Here is a 13096-nt window from a genome sequence, read left to right on the forward strand (position 1 = left end):
ACCCACCGGAGTCATCGCATGGTGCTCAGCAATTGCATAAGCAGCACTGACACAACAATGAGGGACATCGACTCACAGGGTTGACCTACAGATGTGTCCCTTTCCATCTTTGCTGCGAATGCATGGTGGCTTCCTATGGAAATGCTGGGCTGCCCCCAGAGACTGTCCCCACATTCTGTAGATGCACATGGCATCTGTTTATCCAATGCTTGCCAATCAAACACCACTGCTTGCATAGCAGTGATCATCCCAAATGCCCCTCCCCCCCTCACTGCGAGACACTAATTGGGGTTCTCGGTCACTCTACGAAGAAAACGACACAAACCCCCCCATTAAAAACGCATGTCGACCTTTTTCCATGTTGACCTTGTTCATGTCGACCTTTTGTCCATGTGCACCTATTTCAGGTGTCAACCTAAGGTGTGTCGACCAATTGGTGTCGACCTTAGGTGTGTCGACCTTTTTGGTGTCGACCTGGAGTTCCATACCCCCCAGACACTGCATTGTAGCATGATGCCAAAGTCTCAAAGTCATCTCTCACCTGCTTATAAAAATGCAGAATATTGATATGGTTGAGATAAAACATTTGCCAAGCGTACTCTAGAAAGTTACCCAACAAGTCTCCAGTACCCAAAATTTTTCCACATTGATAATTGCAAACAGCTTTGGAGACCTTTGTTATCCTGATGGGATTTCTGGCGCTTTGTCAAGACCACACGTTGATAGATTTCATAGTTTGTATACTTGAGGACAGAAGTAATTCTGAACAAGAATTTAGATTTTAGTGAAAATATGTAAAGCAACTACAAAATGATAATAACATGTTGTCAAACACCACGCAACGTGCCATCACATGACCACTGCGATGGTTAAAATTATGGTGGTCCAACTGCCTTTGCAGCCAGGCTGCACAGGCAGGGGGCTACCCTTATTTTGCAGCGTCTGAGATGCGATCGCAACTGCATTGCGATGACATAGCTGGTACCAATTGGCATGCTGGGTGGCCCTTAGCATGCGAGTGTTAGCAGATGTAGTTATGCTAAATTAGCTGCAGCAGTTGCTGCAGAGAGAGGTGTTGCACAGCAGCAGCAGCTGGGGAAGAGAGAGGTGCTAACGCATCAATGTAGAGAGAAACAGCTGGAGCCGCTGGGGCAGCGAGAGGTGCTAGAGCCGCTGGGGCAGCGAGAGGTGCTACAGCAGCTGGGGCAGAGAGAGGTTCTGCAGAAGCCAGGGCAGAATGAGGTGCTGCAGCAGCTAGGGCAGAGAGAGCTGCTGCAGCAAGACTGAAGTAGAGACATGTGCTGCAGCTTCCAGGAAAGAGAGAAGTGCTGCAGCAGCAGGAGCAGAGAGTGGTGCTGCAGGACAGAAGTAACCGTGCTGCACAGCTACAAGCAGACAGTGAGACATACTGTATAAAGAGGGCGGGCAGAGCTCCGGCATGTTCTGGTTGTCAATGTCTCCTGCTGTCACCTCTGGCCTGCCCTGTTTCCTACCTAGTCTCAGAGTCAGTGTGCGCCCCCTCTGCTTCTGCTCCTTCTGCTCTGTGGCTGCCAGTACAGTGATCCGTAGAAAGGGGAGGTGTGGTGGGTGGCAGCACTCCCTCTTATTTTTTTGCCACCCGGAGCCACCCTTGCAACACTCCTGCTCCTTCCCACCCTAGTGTTTATTATGTCTATTAATATGCTCTCAACAGATAATAGAACTAGGGTCTCACACAGATAATGAAACTAAAGGGTCTCACATAGATCCAATATCTGTGTGAGACCCTAATTGGTTAAATCCATGTTCATTTCTGTCAGTTTTTTACGGCATTTAGGAGCAAATGGCCAACTGTAATTTGCGCTCATCCATTACCAGGTTTTCATTCCAACTGTCCAGATCTGACAATAAATCATTAGATCTGTGGGCAGCATTAGTTTCATTATATGTGTGCTAAGGGCAGCAGGTGTAACTATAAATTTTACTCCTCCCAACCTAAACGGTTTCTGGCAAGCGTCCGTCCGTCCCCCACACACACACACTCATGGCATTTTGGTAAAACAAAACTGCTTAATTAATTCATTAATTAATTTAGTAGCCTTTAAGTTATACATTTTTGGGGGTTCATTGTTTAAACACTTTTGACAGTGTCAGTGAACCCTCCCCCTTCCCCTGCAGGCTACAGCTTCTTTAGTTCTCACCACCTAGGTATGCACACAGGGGCTAATTCAGACCTGATCGGTGATGTGCATTTTCGCACAGCAGTGATCAGGCCTAAACTGCGTATGCTCTGGTGCCGGCGCATGCCAGACAGCCGACGGCTGTCTTAGCGCAGCGATTGCCTCTGCCCGATTGACAGGCAGAGGCGGTCGCTGGGCGGGAGGGGGTGGGCCAGCAGCGTTTGGCCGTCATTTAGGGTGCACGGTCCGGGCACCGCAGGTGTGCCCAGACCATTGGGGGGGCGGGCTGCGGCGGTGGCGTGACATCACACGCAGCCGCTGCATCCCTCACAGCGACGAGTAGCTCCCTACCAGCGCGCTGGAGCTGCGCTGGTAGGGAGCTACTCCTACAGTACAAAAGCATCACCGCTGTGCCTGACATGCGGGGCGGACTAGCCCTGTACCGGGCGTCCCCCCGCCCGCAAGTCAGGGAAGCTAATCGTAGCTGTGCTAAAGTTAGCACATCTACGATCAGGTCTGAATCACCCCCACAGTCCGGTCCAGTGAGTGGTCAAACTGTAAACACTCACAGACACAGACATATTCATCATACTTAAACTGTCACAATTTCTACACTCCCCATAGTATGTACAAATTGTGACATTCATCAAACTCCAAAAATACTTTATTTTCAGAGTTTGACAGAGAAACTGTTTGCCATCCTGAGATGGCAAACAGCCCAAGAATCTCTGCATAAACTGCGGTTTACACTGCAATTTGTGCAGGGCAGAGGGGATTGGGGGGGGGGGGGGGGGGGAGACGCAGCTGAAGCTGTATATTTGCCCCAATGCACACCCTTATTGTACACCCTATTGCTCCCCCTGCACATCCCCTGGCTAAGCCATTGCATTCCAATGGTTGGGAGAAGTGCTGGAGAAATTCTGAAGATGATCAGGAAGGAGAAGTAGCAGCAGTCATTGGCAGAATAAAGCGGACAGTAAAAAATAAAGATTAGAGATGTACTATAGGGAGGAGAAAAGTGGTTGATGGCTTTGTATGTAATTAAGAGGAGTTTGTACTTTATTGGCATCAAACAGGAAGCCAGGAAAGTGATATAAAGTTAGTATAAAGAAACAGAGGTAGATTGACAAGAGAGGAAAGTGATGTTTTATGCAACACTCTAGTTCTGAAGGCTATAGTACAAGGTAGATGCACCAGACTCTGAGGAAGTTCCAGCACAGACCTTTAACTAGATTCAGAACAGACATTCCTAATAACATGCTGACCCTGTACACTTAAAGAGCGTGCATATTACAATGACAGATAAACTAACCTGTCATAGAAAGTGGTTGTGTTGGTTTTTAGGCTTTGGGTGTGTTAAATTTACACATCTGAACCTTGTACTTTGTTTGCTGTTATCATTTATCTTGGGTGGAGATGTGTCCTGAAGGTAAATATGTAGAGAATTTGGTGCATCCCCGGAACTTATTTATTTTTCACTGTTTTAATGGAAATTACTGTACTGAGGCATATTTACAATAAATAGACAATTTAATCAGAGCGTAACTTGGAATGAATAGACAATGTGTTTTTTTGATCAGGTAAGCATATATGTATTTAAAACATATATAGCCAAATGTTACTTTTTAATCAACCTTTTTGGTTGATTATTTGGTTGACAGTCCTCTTCCGAAAATTATTTCCTGCTGTACCTTGCTCCAGCAGAAAAGTTAGGTCTTCGTCCAGGTTCACAGAGATAGAGATGCAGATATGATGCAAAATATCAACATGGTTTCTTCTGTTATCTGGTATAAGAACAACTTCAATCACAATATAAATAAAGTTATATCCTGCACTGTATCAATTAAATGACAATGAAATCCTACACAAAAAAATAGTCAACTGTAACAATTATGCAAGAAATAGTCCGGTTACGATACACCTTCACCACAGCAGCACGCGGACAGTTCACAAACTGCGCTGTTTCAGAATTACTGACACCTTTGGCACAAAAGCCGTTAATCATCTCTTTTTGCAACTTAGATAAATTGCCCCTTTTGCCCATGACAGCAACGAGTGATATGTGTGCAGACGGCTTATTGTACACCTTATATACCTATTAAATCAGCGCATGACATGTGATGTACTTCATGGGCTGCACGCTGCCAACGTCAAATGTAGGAGGTGGTCATAATAATGTGACTCAACCATGTACCTTGGAGAACCTGGCCCATGTTGACATAACATCACGTAGTTGCTGTATACAGTATTTGTTGGCTGCACATTCGTACTACAAATCTACCGTTTTACCATATCCTAAAGACAGGGCCAGATTAACAATGGGGCTCATGGAACTTCAACTCTAAGCCTACCATCAAAACAGGCCCATATCATCTGTACACTGCTGTGCTGCTGTAGACAATAATTTATGTCCTTCTACAGCAGCATGCCAGTGGCTGTCTGAGGCCCCGCTCCTCAGCCACAACTCCCCCGCCTGGCCACAGTGCTAGTGGATCAAACACCGCCGAAGGCATGGATGATCTATCGACGATGGAGGCGCACTTAAAGGATTCCCTTACCTTCCTGCTGCGCTTCTGCACACTGGTCCTAATTCAGACCTGATCACAGCAGCAAAATCTTTCTCTAATGGGCAAAACCATGTGCACTGCAGGTGGGGTAGATATAATTTGCAGAGAGAGTAAGATTTGGGTGGGTTATTTTGTTTCTGTGCATGGTAAATACTGGTTGCTTTATTTTTATACTGCAATATAGATTTCAGTTTGAACACACCCCACCCAAATCTAACTTTTCTCCGGTTACTGCGAACAATACCCATTATTACACTGAATTGACATATAACATTGCTTTGATACTTTTCATTGTTTTTGCACTACATTAAGATGATAGATACCTTCTGCAGAGGCTTTCCTCATATCTATATTTTAGCCTGGGATTCCTAAAATATATTTTAGGTATTCCTTTAGAATCATGTCTTATTGGCCCTGCCCCTTCCATGTTGACCAGCAAATATCTGTCAGGGGGGTTTCTGGATACTCAGGACAGCCCCCGGTAAGCACCACCGCATTAGTAGTAACAAGTAATTTACAGACAGTTGTTGGCTGCAGCACCTGGTTTTTTAAAAACTTTTATAATCTTATATATCTGGGAGCTTTGTGTCAATTATTCTTACACGTTTAAACAACAGTAGCTTAAACTAAGCTAATATCCAACTGTGTTTTACCTTATATTTCTGTATTTAACATGGATATTTTGGATAATCTTATCTTCCCACAAATTCCTACTGCTACTGAATGCCTCAGTCAACTTTTAACTCTCTGGGGCTGATTTGTATAAGGGATCCTACTGTAGCTTTAAGTCTTTTAATGTTCTTTGAAAATTGTAAGATTATAAATTAGATCTACTTTCTTAAAAAGTTAAGATTGTCTCTTGTAAACTGCACTATAACATATTGTTATGTTATGCTGTAGTCTGTAAATAAGTGTTTTGACAATTTATTTTAATTTTTTTTCAACAGGACATTGTTAAAGACCCTGAGTTTATTTTAGGTGGTGCTTCAAGAACAGATGTGTGTCAAGGTGACCTTGGTAAGCATAGATTATAGTGTAAATCATTTCAATAAAATTCAAAGGAGGTTATTTTCATTTTAGTTTTCATTTTGATATAAAGTGCATTTGTTACATTTGTTACAAACTTGCAATGGAAAACTATTTTGTGAGTGCAATCAATAATAAATTTAATGGAACCTATCTATTGAATAGGAGCTAGACACGTGACCTAAGTGAACTTTGTGTACACAGTGCATCCGGAAATTATTCACAGCACTTCACTTTTTCCACATTTTGTTATGTTACAGCCTTATTCCAAAATGGAATAAATTAATTTATTCCCTCAAAAATTTACACACAATACCCCATAATGACAACGATTTGAGATTGAGATTTTTGCAAATTATTAAAAAATTAAAAACTAAAAATGTACATAAGTATTCACAGCCTTTGCCATGAAGCTCAAAATTGAGCTCAGGTGCATCCTGTTTCCACTGATCATCCTTGAGATGTAACTAAAGCTTAATTGGAGTCCACCCGTGGTATATTCAGTTGATTGGACATGATTTGGAAAGGCACACACCTGTCTATATAAGGGTCCTACACTTGACAGTGCATGTCTGAGCACAAACCAAGCATGAAGTCAAAGGAATTATCTGTAGACCTCCGAGACAAGATTGTCTCGAGGCATAAATCTGGGGAAGGGCACAGAAAAATATCTGCTGCTTTGAAGGTCCCAATGAGCACAGTGGCATCCATCATTCATAAATGGAAGAAGTTCAGAGCCACCAGTACTCTTCTTAGAGCTGGCCAGCCGTCTAAACTGAGCGATCGGGGGAGAAGGGCCTTAGTCAGGGAGGTGACCAAGAATCCGATGGTCACTCTGTTAGAGCTACAGCATTCCTCTGTGGACAAAGGAGAACCTTCCAGAAGGACAACCATCTCTGCAGCAATCCACCAATCAGGCCTGTATGATAGAATGGCCAGACGGAAGCCACTCCTTAGTAAAAAGCACACAGCAGCCCGCCTGGAGTTTGCCAAAATGCACCTGAAGGACTCTCAGACCACAAGAAACAAAATTCTCTGGTCTGATGAGACAAAGATTGACGGTCAGGATAGAGGGAAAGATGAATGCAACAATGTACAGAGAAAACCTGCTCTAGAGTACTCTTGACCTCATACTGGGGCGACGGTTCATCTTTCAGCAGGACAACAACCCTAAGCACACAGCCAAGATATCAAAGGAGTGGCTTCAGGACAACTCTGTGAATGTCCTTGAGTGGCCCAGCCAGAGCCCAGACTTGAATCCGATTGAACATCTCTGGAGAGATCTGAAAATGGCTGTGCACTGACGCTTCTCGTCCAACCTGATGGAGCTTGAGAGGTGCTGCAAAGAGGAATGGGCAAAACTGCCCAAAGATAGGTGTGCCAAGCTTTTGGCATCATATTCAAAAGGACTTGAGGCTGTAATTGCTGTCAAAGGTGCATCAACAAAGTATTCAGCAAAGGTTGTGAATATTTATGTACATGTGATTTCTTAGTTTTTTATTTTTAATAAATTTGCAAAAATCTAAAAAAAACTTTTCTCACATTGTCATTATGGGGTATTGTATGTAGAATTTTGAGGGGAAAATGAATTTATTCCATTTTGGAATAAGGCTGTAACATAACAAAATGTGGAAAAAGTGAAGCGCTGTGAATACTTTCTAGATGCACTGTAAGTGCGGATGTTGGTGGTATCTCATTGGAGGTATCTCTATGAATATTGTTTCTACCAGAGCTGTGACTTATTGGGTGCCCCCAACCCCTTCTATTTAATGGCAGATTCTGTAGCTCAATGAATTTAGTGTCCTACTGCAATGTTACAGGCAAAAGGTTTGAATCCCAGGCACATTAGCATACCAAAATGTAATAAAAGACAGTGCAACTGAACAACAAAGAGTTATCAAGTCAAGTCCATACTGTAAATGCTGTTTAGATATAAGCGACAAAAGGGGTGGGTGCAATAGACAGGGGTAGCCAGGAGATTAAAAAAGGGGGAAGTTGCAAGTGAAAGTAATTAGATTATTCATATTTAAGTGCTGCCAACAGCGTCCCCTACCCTACAGTGCTATATGTGGAGCACACTCCGCACACACCAAGTTATGGCCCTGGTTTCTGTGAATACCCAGGTTATTTAGTGAGGTTGAGCCAGTGCCGTAACTAGACATTTTAGCGCTGTGTGCAAGAAACAGCCCCCCAATATTTATAATAGGGCCACAGTGCGCAACAAAAAATATAGGGGCATGGCTTTATGAGGAAGGGGCGTGAACACAAAATAATACCAATTCATATTACGCTGCACAGTAGTCTCCATTATTCAAATTACGCCACACAGTGGCACCACTTACACACATTACACCAGGTAGAACCTGTCAAACATTCCACCAGGTAGAGCACCATTTTACACATTATGGCAGGTAGAGCTCCTTTTTACACATTATGGCAGGTAGAGCTCCTTTTTACACATTACGGAAGGCAGAGCTCCCTTTTACACAGTACAGCATGTAGAGTCCCCATTTTACACATTATGACAGGTAGAGCCCCCTTTTACATATTATGCAAGGTAGAGTCCACATTTTACACATTACGCCAGGTAGAGTCCCCATTTTACACATTACAGCAGGTGAGGGAAAGGTCACCAGAGGTCTGACTCAGAACTCGCTGTCTTGGGCTGCACTGTGATCAGTAATGTCTCCTCCTCCCCCCCCCCCCCCCTCCCTCACCCAAATGCTGCGGCTCCTTGGGGCACAAGGCACTGTGGGAGTCAGCTGGGGTTGGGAGAGACATACGCATTGTGTCAGGTTCCAGAAGACCCAATAGAAAGGCTATGTGCCAAGTTCCCAAGGAATGGGAAAGATTCCAGCTATGTCAAGTAGAGGAAGAAGAGAGAACGATATTCAATGTGTCAGGTGACTCAGAGGGAACGCTACCTCCTGTCTCAAGTCCCCGAGGAAGAAAGTGTATGGTACCCAATGACAGTAGAAGAAAATAGAGATCGTTACCCCTTGGTTCAAGCTGTGTTTGGGAGCCCTGAACCATCCCAAACTGAAGCTTTTGACCTCCATCCACTCAATTACTTCTACTCACGCAGCCACAGCTACCTCCTTTAATAATGGCAGCAATGCTCTGAAAACTATCACTGTGCCTCCTCCTCTCCCCCTGCCCAAATGCTGCAGTTTCTCGCCGCACAGGGCACTGTGGGAGTCATCTGGGGCTGGGAAAGACTTAATCACGTCTCTCCCTGAGACACTGCAGGGAGGGAGGGGACAGGTGTGGAGCGTCCTATCCGGGGGGAAGGTGGCGCTGAAAGTCTTCTGCACGGTGCACGCTACCTTATCTGTATAGTGATTGGTGCACGCAGCAACAGAGAAGTAGCTGAGCGCACACCACTTGATACAGGGCAGCGCTACAGCAGCACTGTAGGGCGGCCGGGCGGCCGTGCAGACTGTGCTGCCAGAAGGTGCGCCCACAGTGCATATGCGCTGTGGGCCAGGCATCGCTGGCAGACAGCTAGTTACGGCCCTGGGTTGAGCAGGGAGGAAGGGGTGTCCAAGATGTGCCATTGGATGGCGCTGCCCTGCGGCCTCTGCATCTGGATAGCACGGGACAACACAGGGCACCAGTGAGCCCTGCTCCAGTACTGAGATTGAGTTGTTATTATTATTATTATTATTATCCTTTATTTATATGGTGCCACAAGGGTTCCGCAGCGCCCAATTACAGAGTACATAAATAATCAAACAGGAAAACAGCAACTTACAGTTGATGACAGTATAGGACAAGTACAGGGTAAATAAACATCGACACTGGAATAAGTATCAGGTGGCAGAAGACTGCTGGATGTGGTACAGTTGAAGATTATTAAAGTAAGACAAAGGATAAGCACATGAGGGAAGAGGGCCCTGCTCGTGAGAGCTTACAATCTAAAGGGGAGGGGTAGACAGACAGGGGTGACACAGATGGGGTACATAGAGAATGTGGAACAGAGGCTTAGGATGAGATTTGGCTGGGTTTGGTGAAGAAGTGGGTCTTGAGAGCCCGTTTGAAGTTTTGTAGAGAGGTGGAGAGTCTGAGGGGGAGAGGTAGGGAATTCCACAGAAGTGGTGCAGCACGTGAAAAATCTTGGAGGTAGGAGTGGGAGGAAGTAATCCATAGGGAGGAGAGTCGTTGTTCATTAGCAGAGCGAAGAGGACGGGTGGGAGTGTAAAGGGAGATAAGGTCAGAGATGTAGGTGGGAGAGGAGTGGGTGAGGGCTTTGTAAGCGAGTGTGAGAAGCTTGAAATGGATTCTGAAAGGGAAGGGGAGCCAGGGAAGGGGAGCCAGTGAAGGTCTAGTAGGAGAGGAGAGGTAGACGTAGTGCGTTTGGTGAGGAAAATGAGCCGGGCATCAGCATTGAGGATAGATTGGAGTGGAGAGAGGTGTTTGTCGGGAATGCCAGTCAGGAGGAGATTACAGTAGTCCAGTCTGGAGATGACCAGTGAGTGGATAAGAGTCTTAGTAGTATCCTGGGTCAGAAAGGGTCTGATGCTGGAAATATTTTTAGATGAAAACGGCAGGTTTGTGAGAGGTGCTGAATGTGTGGTTTGAAGGAGAGGGAGGAGTCAAGGATTACTCCAAGACAGCGCACTTGGGGGCTAGAGGAGATAGTAGTGCCATCAATAGATAATGAGATTGTAGGAGGTGAGGTTATGCGGGAAGGAGGGAAGATGATCAGCTCGGTCTTAGACATGTTAAGTTTAAGAAAGCGCTGGGACATCCAGGAAGAGGTAGCAGAGAGACAGTTGGAGATACGAGTGAGGAGAGCAGGGGAGAGGTCTGGAGAGGAAAGATAGATTTGGGTGTCATCAGCATAGAGATGATATTGGAAGCCAAAAGAACTAATGAGCTTACCTAGTGAGGATGTATAGAGAGAGAAGAGAAGGGGACCAAGGACAGAACCTTGGGGTACACCTACAGTTAATGGAAGTGAGGGGGAGGTGGAGTCATGAGAGGAGACCGAGAATGAACGGTCAGAGAGGTAGGAAGACAGCCAAGAGAGGGCAGTGTCATGCAGACCAATGGAGTGAAGGATTTGCAGTAGGAGAGGATGGTCCACAGTGTCAAAAGCAGCAGAGAGATCAAGTAGAATAAGTTCAGGAATATGTACTGGGCAGTCAAGTTCTTCTACACCAAACACGACAAACTATTTTTGATTCAACTTCACTTTATGCATGGGGCATTTCAGCACTAAAGTAGGTTAAATATAACAACATTTGAAACTTTTCTACAAGGTCAGTGATTCAATAATGACATTATCCTGCTTCTCACTAAATTCAGTTGTAGGCTAATTTTGTATATAATACAGTATGTTATAGGCAAAGTGGGAAATCAGGAATTGTGCACAATACCTGAAACATGTGAGGCATAGCAGGAAATGGTCTTCATTACTTACTACAATTGTTAACAATGGGCCTAATTCAGACCTGATCGCAGATGTGCTAAATTTAGCACATCTACGATCAGTCACACAGACATGCGGCGGGACGCCCAGCACAGGGCTAGTCCGCCCCGCATGTCAGGCGCTACCCCCTCCCCCGCACAAGTATAAAAGCATCGCACAGTGGCAATGCTTTTGTACTTTAGGAGTAGCTCCCTACCTGCACAGCTACTGCGCGCTGGCAGGGAGCTACTCTTCACTATGCGGGTCACAGCAGTTGCACGTGACATCAGCCTGCCCCCCGGACCGTGCCCCTAAAATGGCGGCTAAATGGCGCCGGCCTGCCCCCTCCCGCCCAGCAAAAGCCTCTGCCTGTTAATCATGCAGAGGTGATCATAGGGCTGAGACGGTCGTTGGCTGTCTGCGCCGGTGCACTACAGCACCAGTCCATGCGTAGTTCAGAACTGACCAGCTGCTGAGCGAAAACGCAGAGCACCGATCAGGTCTGAATTAGGCCTAATGTCTAATGTATGGTAGGCAATGTGGGAAATGAATTGCCAGTTTTGCCTAGGAAATATAAAGAACACATGCTAGAGCTTGGATTTATCTATATTATGCATAGTACCAGCTACACAGCAATAATGCCTTTATGTACAGTAAATACAATACATAACACTGTTATCAGCGGTTATTCCCATTTATTCCATTGCAAAACCATGTATATCAAAGCAGAGGGAAGGTATGAGGAATTAGTTCAGATTTCGATCAAAAAATTTGGGGGAGATGTACTAAGCAGTGATAAGAATGGAGAAGTGAGCCAGTGGAAAATTTGCCCATGGCAACCAATCAGCATTGACGTAACATTTATAATTTGCATAATATAAGCATATACAGAGCAGTTGATTGGTATCAAGTTCAAAAAGATCTGTTCCTGGGCTTCCCTCTTAATTTACAGTTGCAGTCACCTGTTTTGAACCAGTTAATTGATAAGAAAGGCATTTCATCACGTGACAACAATCACAAATTAAGAGGGAAGCGGAACATTTTGTTCCTGATGGAAGGGGTCACTGTGAGGGGGAAGTGTGCGCTAGAAAAATGTGCACAAGGGCTCACTCCTTTCTTAAGCTGCCCCTGCTGTAACTTATAACATTCCTGTATCATTTTGTTTGAAATCAGTGCGTTTATTTGTGCATGTGCTTCCATTTGCAGGGGACTGCTGGCTTTTGGCTGCAATAGCCTCTCTCACTCTCAGTGAGAAGGTACTGTATAGAGTGGTTCCACCTGACCAGTCTTTTGGCTCTGGATATGCCGGCATATTTCATTTTCAAGTAAGGCTGTATATTAAGTTATTTTATCATCAGTCTTAGGAAATGTGGCTGTTTACAAGTAATTGCATTTTTTTTAACATTAATAAATATAATTTTATGACATTGTAAAGAGAGCACATAAAATGGACATCACAACACTGTTTATAAGGCGATATACACTAGGCTTGATTTAGAGCTAAACCTGGGAATTTTATGTTTCTTTCACACATGCAAAATTAATAGGAACACTTACACAAATCTGGTGTATGTACACAACTGGAGAAATATATTGGGGGTCATTCCGACCCATTTGCACGCAGCGGTTTATCGCTGCGGTGCGATCGGGTGTGGTATGCGCATGCGAGGCGGGCGCAGAGCGCATGTGCGATGTTGCCCAGCGACAGGGGTCGCCGGGTTAGAGGCGTGGCTGGGCGGATCCGGAGCGTTTGGAGCCGTTTTCGGGGAGTAGTGAGTAAAACGCAAACGTGTCCAGCAGAACAGAGGGCGGAGGAGTGACGTCAAAGCCGGCTCCAGCATCGCAGAGATCGTCGCACAGGGTAAGTATGTCCAGGGCTAGTCGTGTTCTGCTTGAAATTTTTTTAGCTTAGCAGGGCTGCACAAGCGATC

General features: G+C 45.1%; 1 protein-coding gene across 1 annotated transcript in view; it reads left to right on the top strand.

The window, feature by feature from the left end:
• CAPN9 (calpain 9) overlaps positions 1-13096 on the top strand; it is a 283180-nt gene that overhangs the window by 103861 nt on the left and 166223 nt on the right. Inside the window, exons 2-3 of the mRNA XM_063917552.1 lie at positions 5674-5743; positions 12372-12490. Of these exons, the coding sequence (XP_063773622.1) occupies positions 5674-5743; positions 12372-12490 (189 nt within the window). The remainder of the gene's footprint in view (positions 1-5673; positions 5744-12371; positions 12491-13096) is intronic.

The sequence above is a fragment of the Pseudophryne corroboree genome, chromosome 4, assembly GCF_028390025.1.
Source record: "Pseudophryne corroboree isolate aPseCor3 chromosome 4, aPseCor3.hap2, whole genome shotgun sequence".
Lineage (NCBI taxonomy): Eukaryota > Metazoa > Chordata > Amphibia > Anura > Myobatrachidae > Pseudophryne > Pseudophryne corroboree.